Source organism: Ammodytes marinus (assembly GCF_949987685.1).
Source record: "Ammodytes marinus genome assembly, chromosome: 9".
Classification (NCBI taxonomy): Eukaryota; Metazoa; Chordata; class Actinopteri; order Uranoscopiformes; family Ammodytidae; genus Ammodytes; species Ammodytes marinus.
Window position 1 is genome coordinate 26,634,112 of NC_137213.1, and position 18,431 is coordinate 26,652,542.

The following is an 18,431-nucleotide window of genomic DNA, read 5'->3' on the forward strand; positions in this document are numbered from 1 at the left end:
AGAGAACAACCACAGACTAAAGAAGCGTCAAACTTAAAGGTGCACTGTTATAATTAAATAGTATTTTCCCAGTTGTATGCATATTGCATCAAGTACATACTTTTTAAGCATAGCTGAAGTATCGTGGAAAGGAAAAAGTATGCGATTTGAAACGCAGGATTTGTTTAGTCTTGCTTCTTGAGCTTCTCCATGAGGTGAACACTGATGACGGCTGTCACCATGACGATCAGGCCGACAGAGAGCACCACTGTCTTCACCAGACACACAGAGATTCCAGCAGAACCTGGAACAAAACAAAACAAGTCGATTTAACAACAGAACTGATTCACACTACGACAAATCAGTTATTCCTCACTATACTTTGTTGGAAGTATTATAATAACTATGTTTCAAAGTAGAATAGAATGGCATTTTCAAATAGAAACATGTCAGGATCGCCACTTAACTGATTTATTACAAAGATTATAAATGATAGATTTATCAAATGTCTATTTTTAATTTCACCCCTACAACCCAAAAGGTTGGTTTAGTCGAGTTCTGAGCTAATAACTGTTATGTATAACACCTGTTGGTAAAGAAGAAATACTCATGCACTCCAAGCATTATAATTATCAGGAAGTTGTTCTGTCTGTCGGTCTTACCATCGTCTTGGAGGCAGAGATGTTCAATCGTTACATTAGCTTTGGTCCAGCTGACCTGGTTGCTATGGTTACAGATGATCAGGCCGTTCTCCAGGTAAACACTGAGAGAAGCTCCAGAGGGTGTGACCTGCGATGGCTCTCCTCCCTCCTGACTGAAGGTTTGGTTTTGGCGTTTGAAAGTTCTGTTGATGTGAGAATCCTTTGCACTGCAGGTCACAGTGAGGTTACAGGAGTCTGGGCTGGTGGAGACACTTCTGGAGTTCACTCTCAGTTTGACTGGAGACACGCGATCTGGGAAGGAACAAGACAGGTGTGAAGAGTCTTTGAAAAATTGCAGATACTGGCTATTAGTGTGAAATGTTAACATACCTACTTTGCACTGTGACGTTGTATTCAGCTATTTTTTTTGTTGTACCAAAAACGTTGGCAGTATAAACTCCACTGTCGGCCTCTCGAAGATTCTTCAATATCACAGAGTAATTTTTCCCAGTAAACTTTATCCTTCCACGGTAATTATCGGCCACTATTGGATCGTCATCACTAAAAAATCTCACTAAAGCTTCACCCTCTTTATTATTCCACCTGACAAAATCCCCTTTCCCAAGAACAACAGCCTTTGTGAAGTCCAGATGCAGATCCTTTCCCTTCTGCACAAACACACGAGTCACAGCACCGGAGCCTGTAGAAACATAAAACATATTAGTCAATACTAAAAGTGAATATATATTTATACATATTTATATAGGCTTGTGGTCTGTGTCTCTATGTATAAAGTTAAATAAAAATGATAAGAATCTCTTGAAGCCTTATGACGATCAGATTAAATGAACATTATCCAGATATTCTTTTTAGGAGGGTTAAAGGAATAGTTCAACAGTTTTTATTTCAAGCTTTTCAGCTCACCCTCTGGCTAAAGAAAAGGTGACAGACACGTTCCTGAAACTGTGCATGGATTTTTTTTAAGGATTTCTTCTGGTATTTTTCATGCTCTAACGGACAAAGTGGAGGGACAGAGATGAAATGAGGTAGAGAGGGGGATGACATGCAGAGAACGACCCAAGTTCGCTGCGAGGAGGGTTGAGCCTCTATGGTTCACACTCTAACCATTACACCACGAGTGCCCCTCGATGCTTTTATATAGAAATGGGCATAGGTGGCTCATCCAAGTTAGCTGTCTGTCAAGGGGAGACAGTCAAAAGATAAACTTTACAACATTCTGTAACTAAACGTTCTTCAATAAAAATGACCGCACAGTTACAGGAATGGTTTCTGTTGCCTTTTACTTTAGCCAGAGAGCAAAAAGCTAAATACTCAATATGTTGAACTATTCCTTTAGAATAATTAAATTCTCAGAAACTAAAGATTTGATTCTTAGATATGTGATAATTTGGTTTATTTTTTGCAAGATACATAAAAAAGGAAGACTCATTCTTCTTCTCTCCCTGACTGCTCTGGTCAAATTGCACATTCCATCAGATAGCACAGGTATGTGTTAATATTCAGATAAAATGGTTCCCAGTTTATTAATCACAATAAATCACTTATCTGTTCAAACATTTTTTTAATTATATTTGTATCCTACCTGTTGTTTCCATGCAGACCAGCAGCCACAGTATCACACAGATAGACATGGTGTAGAGTCTCTCTGTCCTGTTGCGCTGTCTGACTAAACGTTGCTATAATGTGTGTGTCTTATTTTGTTCTATCATGCACACCACAGGGTTATCTGGTCACGGATGGGTTTTTCCTGTTAAAGCCACATGAAGTTCCATAAACATAAACTTCTCAATAAACCACATACAAACTTCGAAATACTAGAATTTTTTACTGTGTTCTGTATGACCTTGGGGTTTGCTTCACTTTAACAGTTCAGTTTGGTCGCGATGATCACCACTGCCCTCATGGATCTATACTTAACACCTCTTCTTTTTTCAGATGAGAACATGCAGTAAAGTGTAAACGTTCCCACGCTGTGTTATCAGCTCTCTATCACTCGCTATTTGATGCATTTTGTCAAAATCAGTGAATATCTCCTCACGATCCATTACCTGTCCATACAGTGTGCGTGCTGGGGAAAAATCATTAAAACTATAATGCTAATATTTTCATAGTTTGATATTTTATTTGACTATAGAGGGCCGTGTTAAAATACATTACCCCTTGAATTCTGATGTCTGGTTTCCAGGAACATAGTTTCATATCTGGATCATAGATTAAAAGCTGTTCAGAGAGATTTATGTGTGTATGTCTGAAAGTTCAGTGTTAATTTGACTTGTGTAAGAGTTGAGGTAATTAAAAGTTTGAGTTATTAACTACGGCATCTTGAAATTCTATTTTTTTGGTGCCAAAATTAATTATTCATCAATGTTAAGTCTAAATCGTTCCAGTGGCTTTGCAGATATAATACAGCACTTTGGTCAAAAGTGGTTTTAAAAATGCTATATAAATACACTTTTGATTGATTTGACTTTAAAAGTGGGTTAAGAGCTTAATATTTTCAAGTACTGCATGTTTCTGTCTACAACTGATAAATAAACACTTTACAATAAGTACACAAACTTGTAGTAACTACTACATAGTCATGCATTACCTACTACATAGTTTTTTTAGTAACTACTACGTAGTTGTGCATTACCTTCTACATCGTTTTTTTATTTTAAATGTAGTAACTACTGCATAGTTATTCATTACTATGTATGCAAGTGCATCTCAGAATGTGCCCAAACAGGATCAAAGGCGTTAATGTCACTCTCTAAGTTGCATTGTAAATATGAGAGAGATGTAGTTGTATTTTCGTTTTAGGAGAGAGAGAGAGAGAGAGAGAGAGAGAGAGAGAGAGAGAGAGAGAGAGAGAGAGAGAGAGATGTGTCGCTTTATTTTGAAACTGAAAGATTACTTGCATATGATTTTATGTTTAAAGCAGTGCAGGTGAATGAAGAAGACAGGAGTACCAAGATAATGAATTTCGGGCTTACCTGAACAAGGATCATGAAGCAGAATTCGATTAGGCTTTTATCCAAGAAATCCCCGGAAAAGTACCATCCTGGAGAGTTTGAAAAACGTTGATCCAAAACTGAGCACTTTGTTATCTCAGGATTCCCCACCAAGATTCAAACTGCTGGTCAGCGCGCAGTCGCTCTGGGCATCCATCCAAGCGCGCAATGGATGTGATTAAGTAGTCTGCTATTACTTTGGAATCGTTATTTGTTTTGTAGGCCTCCATCCACATTACACAGCGACTAAAACCATCAATACAGCCATTGATGCTAATGGAGTATGGCTTCAGCTTATCATACGAGTCCATATGCCACAGTGCTTTGGGACCTTTCTCCCTGTGGCCCTTATACTCTTCCAGTTTTTTTTAGTAACTAAATGGTTATGGATTACCTACTAAAGAGTAAAAAAAAAATGTTTTAGTAACTACCACATAGTTATTTATGAATGACCTACAATGAAGGTTTAAAAAAAAAAATTGCCACCTTCTGGTGACCCCTGGAGGTGGGGTATCTGTGCTAAAATTCTATATCTAAGTTTGTATCAGGTTACTTATTGTAGCTTAATACACCGTAAGATTAATGAGACCTCCAACCCACACAACAAAGACGTGACCACGACTTGAGAGAATAAAACAATACAAATATTGACCTAGAATAATAAACCAAAAAGTGAAGAAAAAAAACTGTACCTTAGCTGCACTAAGTACTTCAAATAAACAAAAATGTATCCCACATGGGACTAGAAAAACACAAAATGATCAGCGCTTAAGAAAATCCTTAGTTCCTTCCAACTGTACCTTTAACAGTGTTTACCTTTAAAATATACCTTATTAACGGTTTAGTAAATTTTTGTCAGACTTGGACTTCTATATAAAAAGAGTTAAGTCTGTTTTGTTTGTCTCGGGCACAAGCACCAAAAGAAAAACCGGAAGAAAAACCTAAGTACTAGTAAAATAAAATAACCCTAAATTTGGTTCCTTAATTCCTACCACAGCCTGGATTTGAGCACAATGTTCATGCAGGCAACAGATGTCCGATGAGAGATGATGGCATCCAGGAACAGGGATGATGGTGAAAGCAGTAGAATCAGTCCACAACAGTTCGTCCCTCCAAAAACCAGCCTGGACAAAAGTGTGCAGCGCAGTTATTAAACAGTCTGAATGCTTTTTTTTCACTGTCCATTGCATTAAACTTAAATAATAATATTTTAAAAGTACACTTTAAGAATAAACTTTGCAAATAGCATATTCATTTCATGTAGCCTTTTACCTCTTTTTTTAAACATGAACCTCATTGAATGCATTTATCAACCCTTTTGTTTATTTCTCCACACATAAATTAGTAAATTAGTTTAACCATGTTCTAACATACTGCACATATTGGCTGTAGCTAACACAGGGCCATGGCCATTAACAAGGCACAAAACGCAGCTGCACGTGCAAATTAGCCTTCAAGGCAGCAATACACACATTCATTTTCGATGCTAAATGGCTTAACAGTTAACACCATCGGGAGTATTAAGTTCACGTCACAAACACATTATATCCTGACTGGTTTTTAAGTTTCACACACATATCTCAGGCAATTTAACGCACAATTACTTATTTTAGAAACAACAAGGTAATGCTAAGCGGCTAACCCAGTGCTAATTAGCTAACCAAGAGCAGTTAACTCACCAGGATAACCCATCTATTTACTCGGCTTTCGGAGCTTTCCCCAGAAGATTTCTCCCGAACCATTAGTAGTTTCTCACAAGTGTCTTAAATGCAGTTTTTTACATTGGTTATCTTATCAATATAATTTTCTTCATCAACAAACTACTATTTAGTTGAGTTCATAGTTTCGCTCTGCTGTCATGTCATCGGCTGTCTGCTGTGCATGCGCCAGTGATGCATTTAGGGGGCATTGTAAACTACAGTATTTGGCGATTTTCTCTGTAAATTATGCTTTTAGAGAAGTCTGTGCGGCCTGTGAGTTTTTCAGTATATTGAAAAACTGAACACATTGTAGAAAGAGTAAGAAAAAATGGTGTTAATAAAAATTAAGCAGCTCGCTTTTATTTAATTTTTTTGCCTGGCCATGTATTTTATAATTCTTTGTTTTTGCTAATTATCGGAGGATTCTGAATAAACAGTGCTGAAGGCTCCTCTCTCTATACCTACCTCATTCCTGTTTTTAATTACCTTTGTTATGTGTAATTCAGTGACCCATGTCTAATGACCTACATTTTAACACTTTCATTAAAACGCTTTTCTAAACCATTTATCCACCATGTATCCATTATGTATTGGGCTAAAGACAAATATGTTTGTCTGCAGTGGTTTCCTGCTTGTTTTGTGAGGCAGCCTGTGTGATTAAATATTTATGGTAAACTGCCGACTGCCCTGAAGCTATGTTCCTTCCATTTCCCCCTGAGGATATTTTTTCATAACTTGTGTAATTTTTTAGATTTAGTGTTTGTCATTTGATTGTTGGTTGTCTCCGGCCTTATTCTTGTTCTTGGTGCTGCAGGCTGTTTTTGTGTGACTGTCTCACTGTGAATTTTTCTTGGACCCAGACCACTCTTATAAAATACACGTTGATCCAAATGAGACTAAATGATTCAATAGAGTGGAATAATTGTATAAATGATCAATAACATACTGGTTTTTCTATAAAAACTATACAGCTTGGATTGTTTATAATGTGTTGTTTTGATCAAATTTCACTCTTGAAATTCTCTGGTTTTCTCTTTTTGTACACTTTTCTTTCCTTATTTTAAATTCAGTTTAACAGGGTTAAAACACTGACTTTGTATATGATATATGGTTATAAATATAAAGGCCTAACTATATTTTCGTTGTAAAAATTGTTTAGTCAAGGCAAGACGCTGCAGGTGAATAGGGTAACATTTTGAACTTGAACATATTCTTTCAAAATGTAGCTCAATCCATGAGTTCATACCTATATTATTGTAATTTGCCTTAATAATGGCCATATAAAATGCTTGTAAAAGAGAAATATACAAACACACCTTCTAATCCCATTTAGAAAAAGCACATTTGGTCAACAATCATTTTCTGTTAGGGCAATACAAAATTGGAATTCACTGCCTACCACTATCAATGAAATACATACATATTCCACCTTTACAGCACATCTTAAAACATGGCTGTCCGACAACTATAACTGCACACATTAATTTCTGTCAGACGTGATGTGTGTGTTTGATGTGTCATTGTTGCTGCCGCTCCATCTCTGCTACCTGCCTGCATGTTCTGCCCTATGTGCTTTCGATGTGATCTATGTCCTATTTGTATTTGTGTTGTTGTTGCATGAACTGCCTTGATATATTTGCCATCATCTGTGCTTGCCTGTTTGTTCCTGCTCCAACTGTGTGCAATATGTTTGTTTGTCTTTTTCCCCTTCTTGCTCAGGCCTGCTGTAATTATAAATGTAATGTATTTTTTTTAAATTTTTTACTGTTATGTATTGTAGGTAGGTTGCCTACTGACAACTGGCCGGGGACTACAGCTGGAAATTAGCCAAATAGGCTAAAGCTGCTCCTTCTCAAAGGGGACTGTCCACAAAACTATAAACAAATAAACTAAACTAAACTAAACTAAAGATATAGTAGAATAATTACTTAAATGTAAATGTTTTACCTTTTATTTATGATGTGGAAGCGAAAAAGACAAAAATCTCAAAATGTATCAGTGCCTGCCGTATCTCACCTTAAAAGATAATAATTATTCACATGAAATATCCACTATCAGCAACTTTCATCCATAAATCCTGTCATTGGCAACATGCTCCAAACAGTCATTTAGCTCAAACCCTGATTTGTAATCAAGTCATTTCCAAAGTGTCCATCTCTTTGCTTCTGTCCCTGAACGCATCGCATCAGTACGGTCACACCAAGGACATTTATTATGAGCTCATTATCCTCTCGCTCGCTAATAAATGATTGCCTCCTCCATCCTAATTCACTTCCCTCCCCTGTTCGTCTCATCTGCTCAATACTGCTCTCCCACCACAAGATGGCGCCAGTATCCAAAGAAAAAAAACGAAAGCAAAACAGCCCGCACCAACGGCCCACTTGATAACTTCTCTGCCTTCCAGACACAAAGCCAGTGACATCATCTGCGGAGGGGACAGAGGGTGCGCGAAGGACAAACGTCTTGGAATGCCTGACATCACTCTCCCGCTAATATGATCATATATCTCGGGCGCTTGGGGTCCGTGCCAAGCGTGAGAGAGGGGCCATAATCCCATAGCCTATACAGCAGGCTGCCACAAACGTGAACAAGAGGATATAAATGGAAGTGGTGGTAGGGAGAGAGAGAGAGAGAGGGAGAGAGAGAGAGAGAGAGAGAGAGAGAGAGAGAGAGAGAGAGAGAGAGAGAGAGAGAGAGAGAGAGTCCACTGGAGTGTCTGGAGTGCAGTGCTGAAGGTTATTCCAGACATTATTCCTCAAATGAGTGCAGGAGGAGAGAGGCAGAGAGAATCACACACACACAGACATATACAAGCGCACAGACACACACACACACGCACACACACACACACACACACACACACACACACACACACACACACACACACACACACGCACGCACACATACACGCACCACGCACACACACACACACACACACACACACACACAAGCACACACACGCACACACATACACACACACACACAAACTGATTGTTGCTGCATAGTTACCACACAGGGTGCAGGCTAACCATGGGGTTCAATGTTTTGTCTACCTGCTTAGCCACAGCCGCCCTTTGTCCTAAATGAAGGAGAGGAAAAATGGGGGAACAGAGAAGGGGAAAGGAGGGAAAAAGAGGTGGAGGAGGAGGACAAGAAGGTCAGAGAGGAGAAAGAGTGGAGCTGTCAAAAGCTGCTGCAAAATCTGAAACGAGGAGAGACAAGAGGGGCAGAGGAGAGAAGGAAAAAGGCAGAACAAAGTTGCAGTGAAGTGAAAAGATTTGACAACCTCAGGCGTCAGAGGACAATACTGGTGGAGGTGGAGGTGCAGGAAGGAATATAGGAAAACGGACAATAGAAACAAGTGGTTAGAAGAATAGTTGAGCAACAGATTGACGAGTGACAGCCCGACAGAACAGAGAAAAGGTGAAATGAGGAGAGAACTCAAAACTTGAAGTTACGCTACATAATATGAATGATGAGTCATCTCAACAAAGGAGAATTTGTTGGCTCAAATTTTGGCAGTTTTCCTTCAAACTTAAAGCCACTATGAGTAACTTTGTCCGTTGGCGGCCCCTTTGGTCAAAAGCGGTATTTTTACAACGCCCGCTGTCGTAAAGCTGTTTTCTAGCTCATGCCAGGCGTGCGAGTGACAACTGAGAAGGGCGCAATATAGTGCATGTCCGTGTGTTGAAAGTGTGGGGGCACCGGACTCTTTTTGGCTCCGTGAGAGTGGTTAGTGACACTGCAACTAATGCCAGTCAGTGCTACACACACCTGATTGCAATGAGTTGATGCAGCAGTGTCACCTAACTACTCTCACGGAGCTGAAAGATTACGTGTCCTCACAGAAAGCGAATGAACGAGAGACGGCAGTTAGTATGGATCACGATGAGGTAATGTGTTTATGTTGTTGTAAATAATGACTATTTCAGATGAATAATGGTCATCTGATGATGGTGAAGCAAAGTAATCTTTGTTTTAGTACCGTCCGCTCATTCATTTAGGAGTAAACACTGCAGTCTATTTCGCTCCCGTGAAATTGTTTACACGTTGCTTGGCAACGTCCTCCTCCCGCCCGTCTATCACTCTCCCTTTTAGCTTTTCTTCATTGCATTCTCTTTTTTTTCTTTGATGGTTCAGCCCCGTTATCAGTCATTATGACGACAATTAACTGTCTCAAACAAGGCTCCCGCTCCCCTTCCCTCACCTGGAGGGATAGGCTTCTCAAATCGCGTTGCTGCGCCACACTGAAATCTGTGACCAATACGCGCGAAGTAATAAAAACTATATAAAAACGTCAATCTTTGCACAGATGGTCTCGTTTGCTGTTCAAGGTAATTTATGATTATAAGAGGAAACATGAGGCTGTTTAAAAGATATTTAAATGTTACTCGTAGCTTCTTTAAAAGGTAATCAGCGATTCTGGGGAATATTTGTTGTCCGCTACCTGTCCGCTCGCCTACCTGTCCGTACTGTACGTGCTCTGAAAACAAAATCCAGTGTTAATACACAGCCTAGGCTCTGTAAAACAGGCATGTTGCTAGCAAAGGTGGGCCCCCTTTGTTTACCCGTTGTATGGCTGTGTATAAACAGCATCTTATTTTTTCAGCACTCACACAGTACCAACGGGTAGCGGAACGTGAGGACATATTCTCTCATTTGATAAAAAGTGATTTCGACAACAAGCGTTCTCCAGAATGGCTGACTCCAACTTTAGTAGTTTTATTTGGCCTCAAACCTCAACATTCTAGTGAAGACAGTTGCCTTTGAAATTTGAGTTTTCCTAAATTATTCAATTGTACAGTGAGGCAGAGAAGAGGAGGACAGAGCTGAAATGTGTTTTAAATGAGGGGGAAAACTGAGGCTGCAGATGTTGACTGTCAGGTAAACACTCTTCATGCCCCGGTGCCTTTGTGTTATAAAGTACATAGACACACACTTATTTTCTACTTTAGCTGCTCGGCGTGATAACAACAGTTTGAGTGCAGTCATTCGTATAGTTTGACTCAAATCAACAGCAGTTTGTGCGATGTACAAACTTTTAAATTAAAGAAATGCAACTATTTTCAAGCCACATCACACACGCATACAGACACACACACACACACACACACACACACACACAAGGTGCTGTTTAGGCCATTTATCAAGATTGCTTGCACACACCCTCACACATACCAACTTTCCTCATGAAAACTAGTGTATGTGCGGCTAAAAAGTGTGTGTGCATGGTGAAAGTGGTGTATTTATGCATGATTTGTACATGTATGTGCGATAAAATGTGGTGTGTTTAAGCATTCTTGATATATGGCCTGAACGGAACCTCATACTGGAGCATATCTTATACAAATATCATTTCAACCAAAGAAAACTCTGTAAAACAGAGTTCAGCGTTATAAATAAGTGCAAAATAAAGGAGTCCTTCGCCTGTGTTCTTATGAAAGCCGTGTCTTCTTTTATTTTTTCTGTAATACTGTGGAAAAATAATTACATACAATTTGAAACTGAAAAAAGCAAAAAACAGAAATCATAGAGAGAAACATTAAAATAAAGAAACATTTGAATAGTATCTTGTATGTTTTGTACAGTTTTTTTTCTTGAATAAAAAGGAAATAAACATGTACTCCAAACCCACCATGAAAATAATACACACGTGGACAATATATATATATATATATATATATATAGGGGTTAACACTAAAAAAATAAAGAAGTGGATTATGGAGAATATATAATGCTAGTATGCTTATTGGAACACCCACTCCAAGGTCCCTCTCTCACCCGCTTGCACACCTCATACTTGAAGCATTTTCAAGTGCAACATGGAATGCGTCTCACTGTACTCAATCATTGTCTTCATATGCCAAACGATCGCTAGCTGAACATCAATTAATCCTGCTCACTGGTGCAGCTGTTCCAGAGAGCAGACAGGCTGCGCTCTTTCCTCCTGTCCTAAGGCCTCACAATGTCTCCTTCACTCTGTCTTCATATGCTGTCCTGCTTTCATATTAGGGTTTGAGCAATTTAAAATCAAATCAAATTAAAATGTAAGATATTCATTCCCAAACATGTATAGACTTTCTAACTATTTGACGGAGCCGGAATGCCTTTTAAGCTTTACAATGGACAATGATACAATTCAATATACAGCTATGTAAGGCGGTTTGAAGTTATAATCTTTCTGAATTTAGTCCTCTTTGATTTATGTTCAAGTGCATTTTGACAAAAGTTGAATCAGTCAAACTCTGATATTTGCAGTCCAGTGGTCCCAACACATTTCTAATGGTGTTACAGGCTGCCAATACGTGTACCCACACACACCCACACACACACACACACACACACACACACACACACACACACGCTCAATTACAGATGGACGTGCACAGTGCATGTGTTTGTTTTGAGACACACACAAACACACCCATGATCTTACATACAAATGCGTCGATAAACAAAATTGTTTGCTGCATTTGTTTGTCTGCTCAGTTCAATTATTTTATTTAAATTTTTTTTGCACAGTCTTTTGGCAATCACTGAAGTCTCCACAAGGACAAGGAGTCACTTGAGTCAGTCTTAGCCTGGGACGGTGTAGCACAGCAGAGCATGGTATAGAGCAGTTAACTGTGGCACTGGCCTAGTTGAGACAAAGTGTTGGCTATTTGTGGCCTGGCTGAGCAATCCATTTGGCCACAGACACACACACACACACACACACACATCCCCATTGGTTGATTAATCAGAGCAAACTAAATAAAATACTGTATACAAAAGTTGAAACACAGACTTTTGGACCACAGTCACTTTTTCCACCGGTGATGCAACACCACAAAAATAATACAAAGAAAATAGGAATCTAAAAAATACTGATTTTCATAGAAAGAAATAAGGAATAAATGAGCACTGAGGGTGATGTTATGAGCTTATGAAGCTATATATACTCTAAAGACAACACCCTTCCCCCCCCCCAAACATACACACTTTAATCAATGTGAGCTAGATTGCTGTACACCTACTCTGTATGTTATTTTCTTGGAGAACAATTTTCAAAAAAGCTATATGAGCGAAAGGTTTGCCGTGTTGCGATTTTTTCATGAAAAGACAGTTTGCTATGTTATGTGTGTATGATGTGACTTTATTTTCTCGTAAACGCAGGCCCCACCTATAAAATGGTGAAAGCTGGTATAGGTGGCTGTTAATATGACACAGGGGACAGAGTTAAGTGTATCAGTAGCTACCGCGGTGAGAAGTGCTCATGATAAAAGATGAAATAACAACCTAGTGGTAAACAACTCCAGAATTTCCTACTAAACCAAATATTTTTTCTCATTGCTGTTTTGCATTTTTGGGCATCTTTAAATGTGACCCCCCCTCCCCCCCCAACCCACTGTCAAAAGGCTTTAAAAAATTAAAGAGGTAATGACTGCGTAGGCCTGGATGGCCACAGTGTCAAATTTACTCATCCTATACAAGGTCATGACGACATTTCAAGTCCGATGCAAAATACGGTGTGGCTACAACTCTGTAAAAAGGTTGTAAAGAGGTAATAGTATGCAGGAAACCAAGGCTGTAAAAGGACGCTCGCATCTGCCGCGCTGTCTCTCCATAACTACTAGAATGGTTTTATAAAGTGACCTTGGAGCTACAAGGTTCTATCTTGATATTCTAATCTGGAATGGTGTGTGTGTGTGTGTGTGTGTGTGTGTGTGTGTGTAGACGGTTTTCCTTTCTGAAAGTGTTTATTCAAAAGTAGGGGGCAATAAATTCAATTTTTACTGGCCTCTTAGCACAAAATTACCATAATATTCTGTATCTACGAGGGGGTTGATAGGGCCGCTGATAAGTGTAAAAGACTCAATGATTACCTCCAGAGGCGCTGGAATTTTCTGGCTTCGCTTTGCATTCTGGTCTGCAATCATTTTTAAATGCTGGAGAAAAATGTAGGGTGGAGATACAAGTGGTTGACTCTTTGCATAAAGTCCCTCGCAACTTTGACAATCTGACAAAGCATATGTGTGCCCTTAAACAAGAGGTGAAAATAAAATGAGAAAGCAAGTCTTAGAGGTATCATTTGATGTTCCTTAAAAATAAACACTGGAAAAAAGGCAAATTAATGATAACATGTTTTAAGCAGAGGGTCAGTGTATAGTGGAGATTGATGCTGCTGCTGCTATGGCAGCTCAAACAACGTATGATTGTCACCGAAAAAAAGGTTGAAGCTATGAGATGGTAAGATGAGGATGCTCAGTGTGCAAACATTAACCAATTTTTACAACCGATGGGAACTTTTATGGAATACAATGCCAACTGTTTTTCCAACCTGGCTGCTTTACACAAATGTTTTTTTTTAGGACAAGGTTCAACAAGGCAAGCAACATCATTAGACAAATTATTTTATGGAGCGGTCTGAAGAAATATTTCTTACAAGTTGGCAAAAATTCCCTAAAGATGATTTTGTAACATGAAAATTGTCTTTTTTTTACATGGTGAATACAGACTGAAGCAGTCACATACAGCCATGCAAAGCTTTCAGTTCTCTACAACTGTCAAATAAAATATCTTGAAACTGATGCTGGGCCAATGGTTGCATCCACAGTTGGCGTTGCTCTAAAATAATTTTGTAAATTAAACAGCTATACAACTAAGTAAGGCTGACTTTAAACATTTTTTTTAATAACTAATCAATATTTGCATACCAGGCATTCCAGGAATATTTATTATTTGATGGCTCAAACTTTGAATTGGACCGATTTTGTTGTTGGGTAAGTAAGCAAAACTACTAACTCCAAAATAACTAAAGAAAAAAGTACAGGTTTTTCCAACAGCTGCAGACTTTGACCTTTTGTAAAAACTAAACATAGATTTTTTTTCTCACTTGCTGGAGAGAATTTGGTTGTAAGTTGTTGGAGGTAAATTCAAACATGGGACTTTTACAGGAGCTGCATCAGTAGAGGTTAAAGTCAAGTAGCAACGCCATTTCAAACGCTGTTCATTATGAACCAAAAGGCCGAACACACGTACCAAAAGCTGACACAATATCATGGAAAAAAATCTAGGACATTAACAAAACCACCAAATCTTCTTGTTGCAGTGATCGAACCAGCATACTTACACAGAAAATGTACAATGTACCATACGAGCTATATAGCTAGAGCCATCCGTACCTTTGTTTTGATATGTAAGACCACACTTGAACCGTCTCATTGCTTTTACAAAGTTCACAGCATAGCCGCCCGTTCTCCATCCATCATTTTGAATGTCGTCGACGTTTTTGAAAAAGGCAAGTCCAGTCAGAGCAACTGGAAGTCAAGGAAAGAGGTTCAGACAAAACAGAGATATCCACCAAAATCCTTGCTGGATATTTACCATTTTGGGACAAAGCTCTTCAATCAATTTTGTTCTAATGTTAAAGTCTACTTTTAAACATCCACTTTTTGAAAAACACCATCCATCATTTCGCTGAAGAAACTCAAAACGTTTCCAAATAACGATCACGTCGCCACGTACACATTTAAAAAGTGAGTTTCACCCCAAAAACGCTGAACCTTTGGTCCACAACTCCTCATTATATAAAAATACTATAAAATGTTTTTCTGAATGCGATTTTTTTTTCCATACATTTCAGTACAAATATGAAGAAAAAAAAATCTATTCTACTGTGCAAGTGAGAGAAACGAAGACTTATTTTTTTTTTTTTACACGTGAGGGATTCGGGGAGGTATATCTTTTTGTTTTTTACAAATCGCAGACAATTTGATGAATGAAAAAAAGCTCTCCCGGCATACACCTCGTTTTTCACGAATACTGTATATACAGCATTGACCTCGGCTGAAATGTCGGCTATAGAAGTGTGTCGCGGTGATAAAAAAAATGAGAGATGAGCAGGAGAATGAGCATAAAGAAACGCTTGCTACCACTCCTTTCAGTCCCTCTCATGTGTATATGGCACATAGAAAAAACCTCTTTTGTCCAGAGCAACTCATTGTCCACCCTTTTTACAAAAGAAGACACATCTTAATATAGTTTGCGTGTGTTGGCACATAAGCATTGGCACTCTCCACCTGCACCATTTTAAGAAGCTCTGTCCCACTTAAATCAAGGTAGATCTCTTATAAGCAATGGCCACTGTACTGGGCAAGTTCTTTTAGTAAGGAAAAAGGGATCAAAAAGTGCCAAATATGTTCATAGTCCAAGCTGCCCCGTTTGCTGCAAAACATCAAAACAAATAAGTCTTTGAAGATCTGTGTGTATGTGTTTTTTTTGCAATATGCAAGAGTCTGTAAATGCAGCAAAGTGTGGATAACAGAGAGGTTTAATCTGTATGTCACTGTCCTGCGATGCACTGTATGGGTTTGTACAAGAGGACTATCTTCAGAACAACCCCAAATCTCCATTTGCACTTATATTTACAGAGCTGGGGGTGGGAGAGAAAATGCAATGAAAACTGTTCCTCTGCTCGTCCCCTATAAGCTCCTTGCACTCCTTTACTTCTTCCTCCTGTCTTCCAAGTGTCCTTCCCCTCTTTTTCATCTCTTTCTTCTTGATTGTGGCTTTCGCTGTTGCTTTTTTTGTCCGAGCGTACACACCGCACACATCAGAGAGGTCTATCTGCGCAAAAATGTGTTTGAATTTTGCAGAGCGTGTGTTGCTGTTACTGTTTGTATTGCTGCTAATTTTTTTCATACGCGATGCTGCTAGCGACTTTAGCGGATGTTTTATCGGGTTCAGAAAAAATGAACCAAATTCCATGCACTTGATGCTATGGAGAACCGAAAAAAACTGATTAGCTTATGTATTTTCTTTTTTTTTCTTTTCAACATATATTTAAGTATGTTTTTGTTTCACGCGTTATACGTACTGCTGCTGCTGCAAAAAGCAAGTCAAAGAGTGTGTGTGTGTGTGTGATTGTGTGTTTGTGTGTGTGTGTGTGTGTGTGTGTGTTTGATCGTGTGTGTGTGTGTCTCTCCCTCTCTCACTCGCTCAAACATGAGTCTGCATCCGCTGCGTGTGTCTTTGGGAATAGTCAGAGGGCGGCGACGAGTACGAGAAGCGAGTGGAGCTTCCGTACTGCCCCAGGCCCGTTTCGGGGCTCTGTTGTACCGGTACGGGCCCCTGTCCTGGCCCTGGCCCTGGCCCCGGCCCCTGTCCCGTTGGATACATCTCATAGGCTGGCCCTTCCTCTATGGGCGGGGCAAAGCCGATGCGGTAGCTGGTGTACTGGGAGGGGTATCCGTAGTTGTCGTAAGCTATCTGGGTGGTGTTGTCCAGCAGGCCGCAGTCCCCCGGGTAATCCCCTGGCGATTGGAGCACTGGATTGGGAGGCAGTGGTGGTGGCGGCTGGTTCTGCCTGGTGAAGGTGTTGAACTGGGCGTAGTTGCTGTGGGACATCCTGGATGGGGGGCGCGGGTCGTAGCAGCCTGCCCGCGAGCCTGGCACCACGCCTGGGGGAACTGCACCGCCGATGGGGGCGCCGGGGGGGCCACCACCACCGCCGGATGTGGCTCCGACCGGTCCGCCGCTGTTGTTTGGGTTCGGGGAGCGGAACTCTCCCTGGTAGTGGATGGCCCGGGACTGGGGACGCGCCTCCTCGTGGGTGGTGGCTCGGACGTTGTAGTAGCCGTTGGTGGGATCCTGTGAAAAGAGGGAAGAATATTAGATTTTTCAGTATATTTTTACAAATATATCTTAATGTAAATAATCAACTGGCAACGTTTCATGTGTCAGGTGTCTCCTATTGTACCACTACACTATAGCACACTACTACAGTATATGCTTCTAATATTGTATGCACTGTATAATGCCAGTCACGTTGCAGGCTGATACGGTTGGGGATGTTGGTGCAGTTGGTCGCATGCTATGTCCAAAAATGTAATGACGTGTGAGTGATGCAGTGCATGTGTATGAAAAAGGCACAAAATAATGATAGAGCTTCAGTTTACCAGACATCAATAGTTGAATATTCTAAAAATGACAAATAAAGAGACACCTAAAGTATCAGAACATATAGGTTATACAGTAGGTTGTGAATAAAAGGGAAATTGTAAGGAGAACCAAGCTTTTAACTCCAGTCCAACGCCGGATCTGAGGATCAAGTAAGAATTGGTAATTGACACTTGATGATGATGGATGTGACCACAAAGTTCATGACAAATGGCATGCACAATATAATGTTTAAGATGCTTCAGGAAAAAAAATATTTCAACATCGAAATGAAAAAAAATGTCTTCGCAAACGAGCGTCCATCTTACCTTGAGCTCGTACTCCTCGCGGGTGTCGCTCTCGCTGCGGATGTCCTGCTTCAGGTCCATGTCGTCTTTGAAGGGCTGAGTGGAGGGAGAGAGGGAAACAGAGGGCAGAAACTAAACCATCAAACAACGGAACACACACACGGAAAGAGGGAGGGCCAGAGAAAAAAGGAAAGGAGGAGGAAGAGAGGGAGGGGAGAGCAAAACAGAGATTCAGCTTTTTTTTTACATCCCAAGGAGAGACTTTGGACAGACGAGAAACGGGTTAGCTGGTGGATAAATCATGTTTTTTAGGGGCCCAAGCTTTACATTTTTTTTCCAAAAGAGTCTCGTCGATTAGATAATCCAGGACTTCCAGGGTTGTACGCTTCTTAAAAATGAAAGACAATGTTAACGAGAGTGTAAGCAAGACCGGAAATAAAAGAGTGTACAATCCATTGTTTTTGCATTGTGTGTGTTTGTGTATGTATACAAAGGTGATTTATGGAATATCCGTGCGTGTTTATGTTCTTTCTTCTTCTTCCACGTTACTTTCATCTCCGTTTTCGTCTAGTACAGTAGGCGCCTTCTCGTTTTTGGGTCAAGGTGTGTGTGTTTGTGGGTATGCGATGTGTGTGTGTGTGTGTGTTTCTGATGTGTGAGAATGTGCTCTTTGCGTGCCGTGTTTCCAGAAAGACCTTTTGTGTGTATTTTTATTTTTAAAAGTGTGAATATGCATGTGTGTATGTGTGTGTGTGTGTGCCTCTCCTGCCATGTGTGTGTGTGTCCTGCCCTATGTGTGTGTGTGTGTGTGTGTGTGTGTGTGTGTGTGTGTGTGTGTGTGTCCTGCCCCCTGTGTGTATGTCTGTGTAT

At 40.0% G+C, this 18,431-nt stretch overlaps 1 protein-coding gene across 2 annotated transcripts in view; it reads right to left on the reverse strand.

Annotated features, from left to right (window-relative positions):
- Positions 1-12,753: 12,753 nt before the first annotated feature.
- The window catches only part of kirrel1b (kirre like nephrin family adhesion molecule 1b), an 81,217-nt gene continuing 75,539 nt past the window's right edge, over positions 12,754-18,431 (reverse strand). The window contains exons 14-15 of one of the 2 annotated variants that reach the window (XM_080034281.1): positions 17,583-17,657; positions 12,754-16,965 (exon numbers count right to left, since the gene is read on the reverse strand). In XM_080034281.1, coding sequence (XP_079890407.1) covers positions 16,315-16,965; positions 17,583-17,657 — 726 coding nt within the window. In that variant the 3' untranslated portion in view covers positions 12,754-16,314. Of the gene's footprint in view, positions 16,966-17,582; positions 17,694-18,431 lie in introns of both variants that reach the window. The other variant, XM_080034280.1, reaches the window with a different exon arrangement.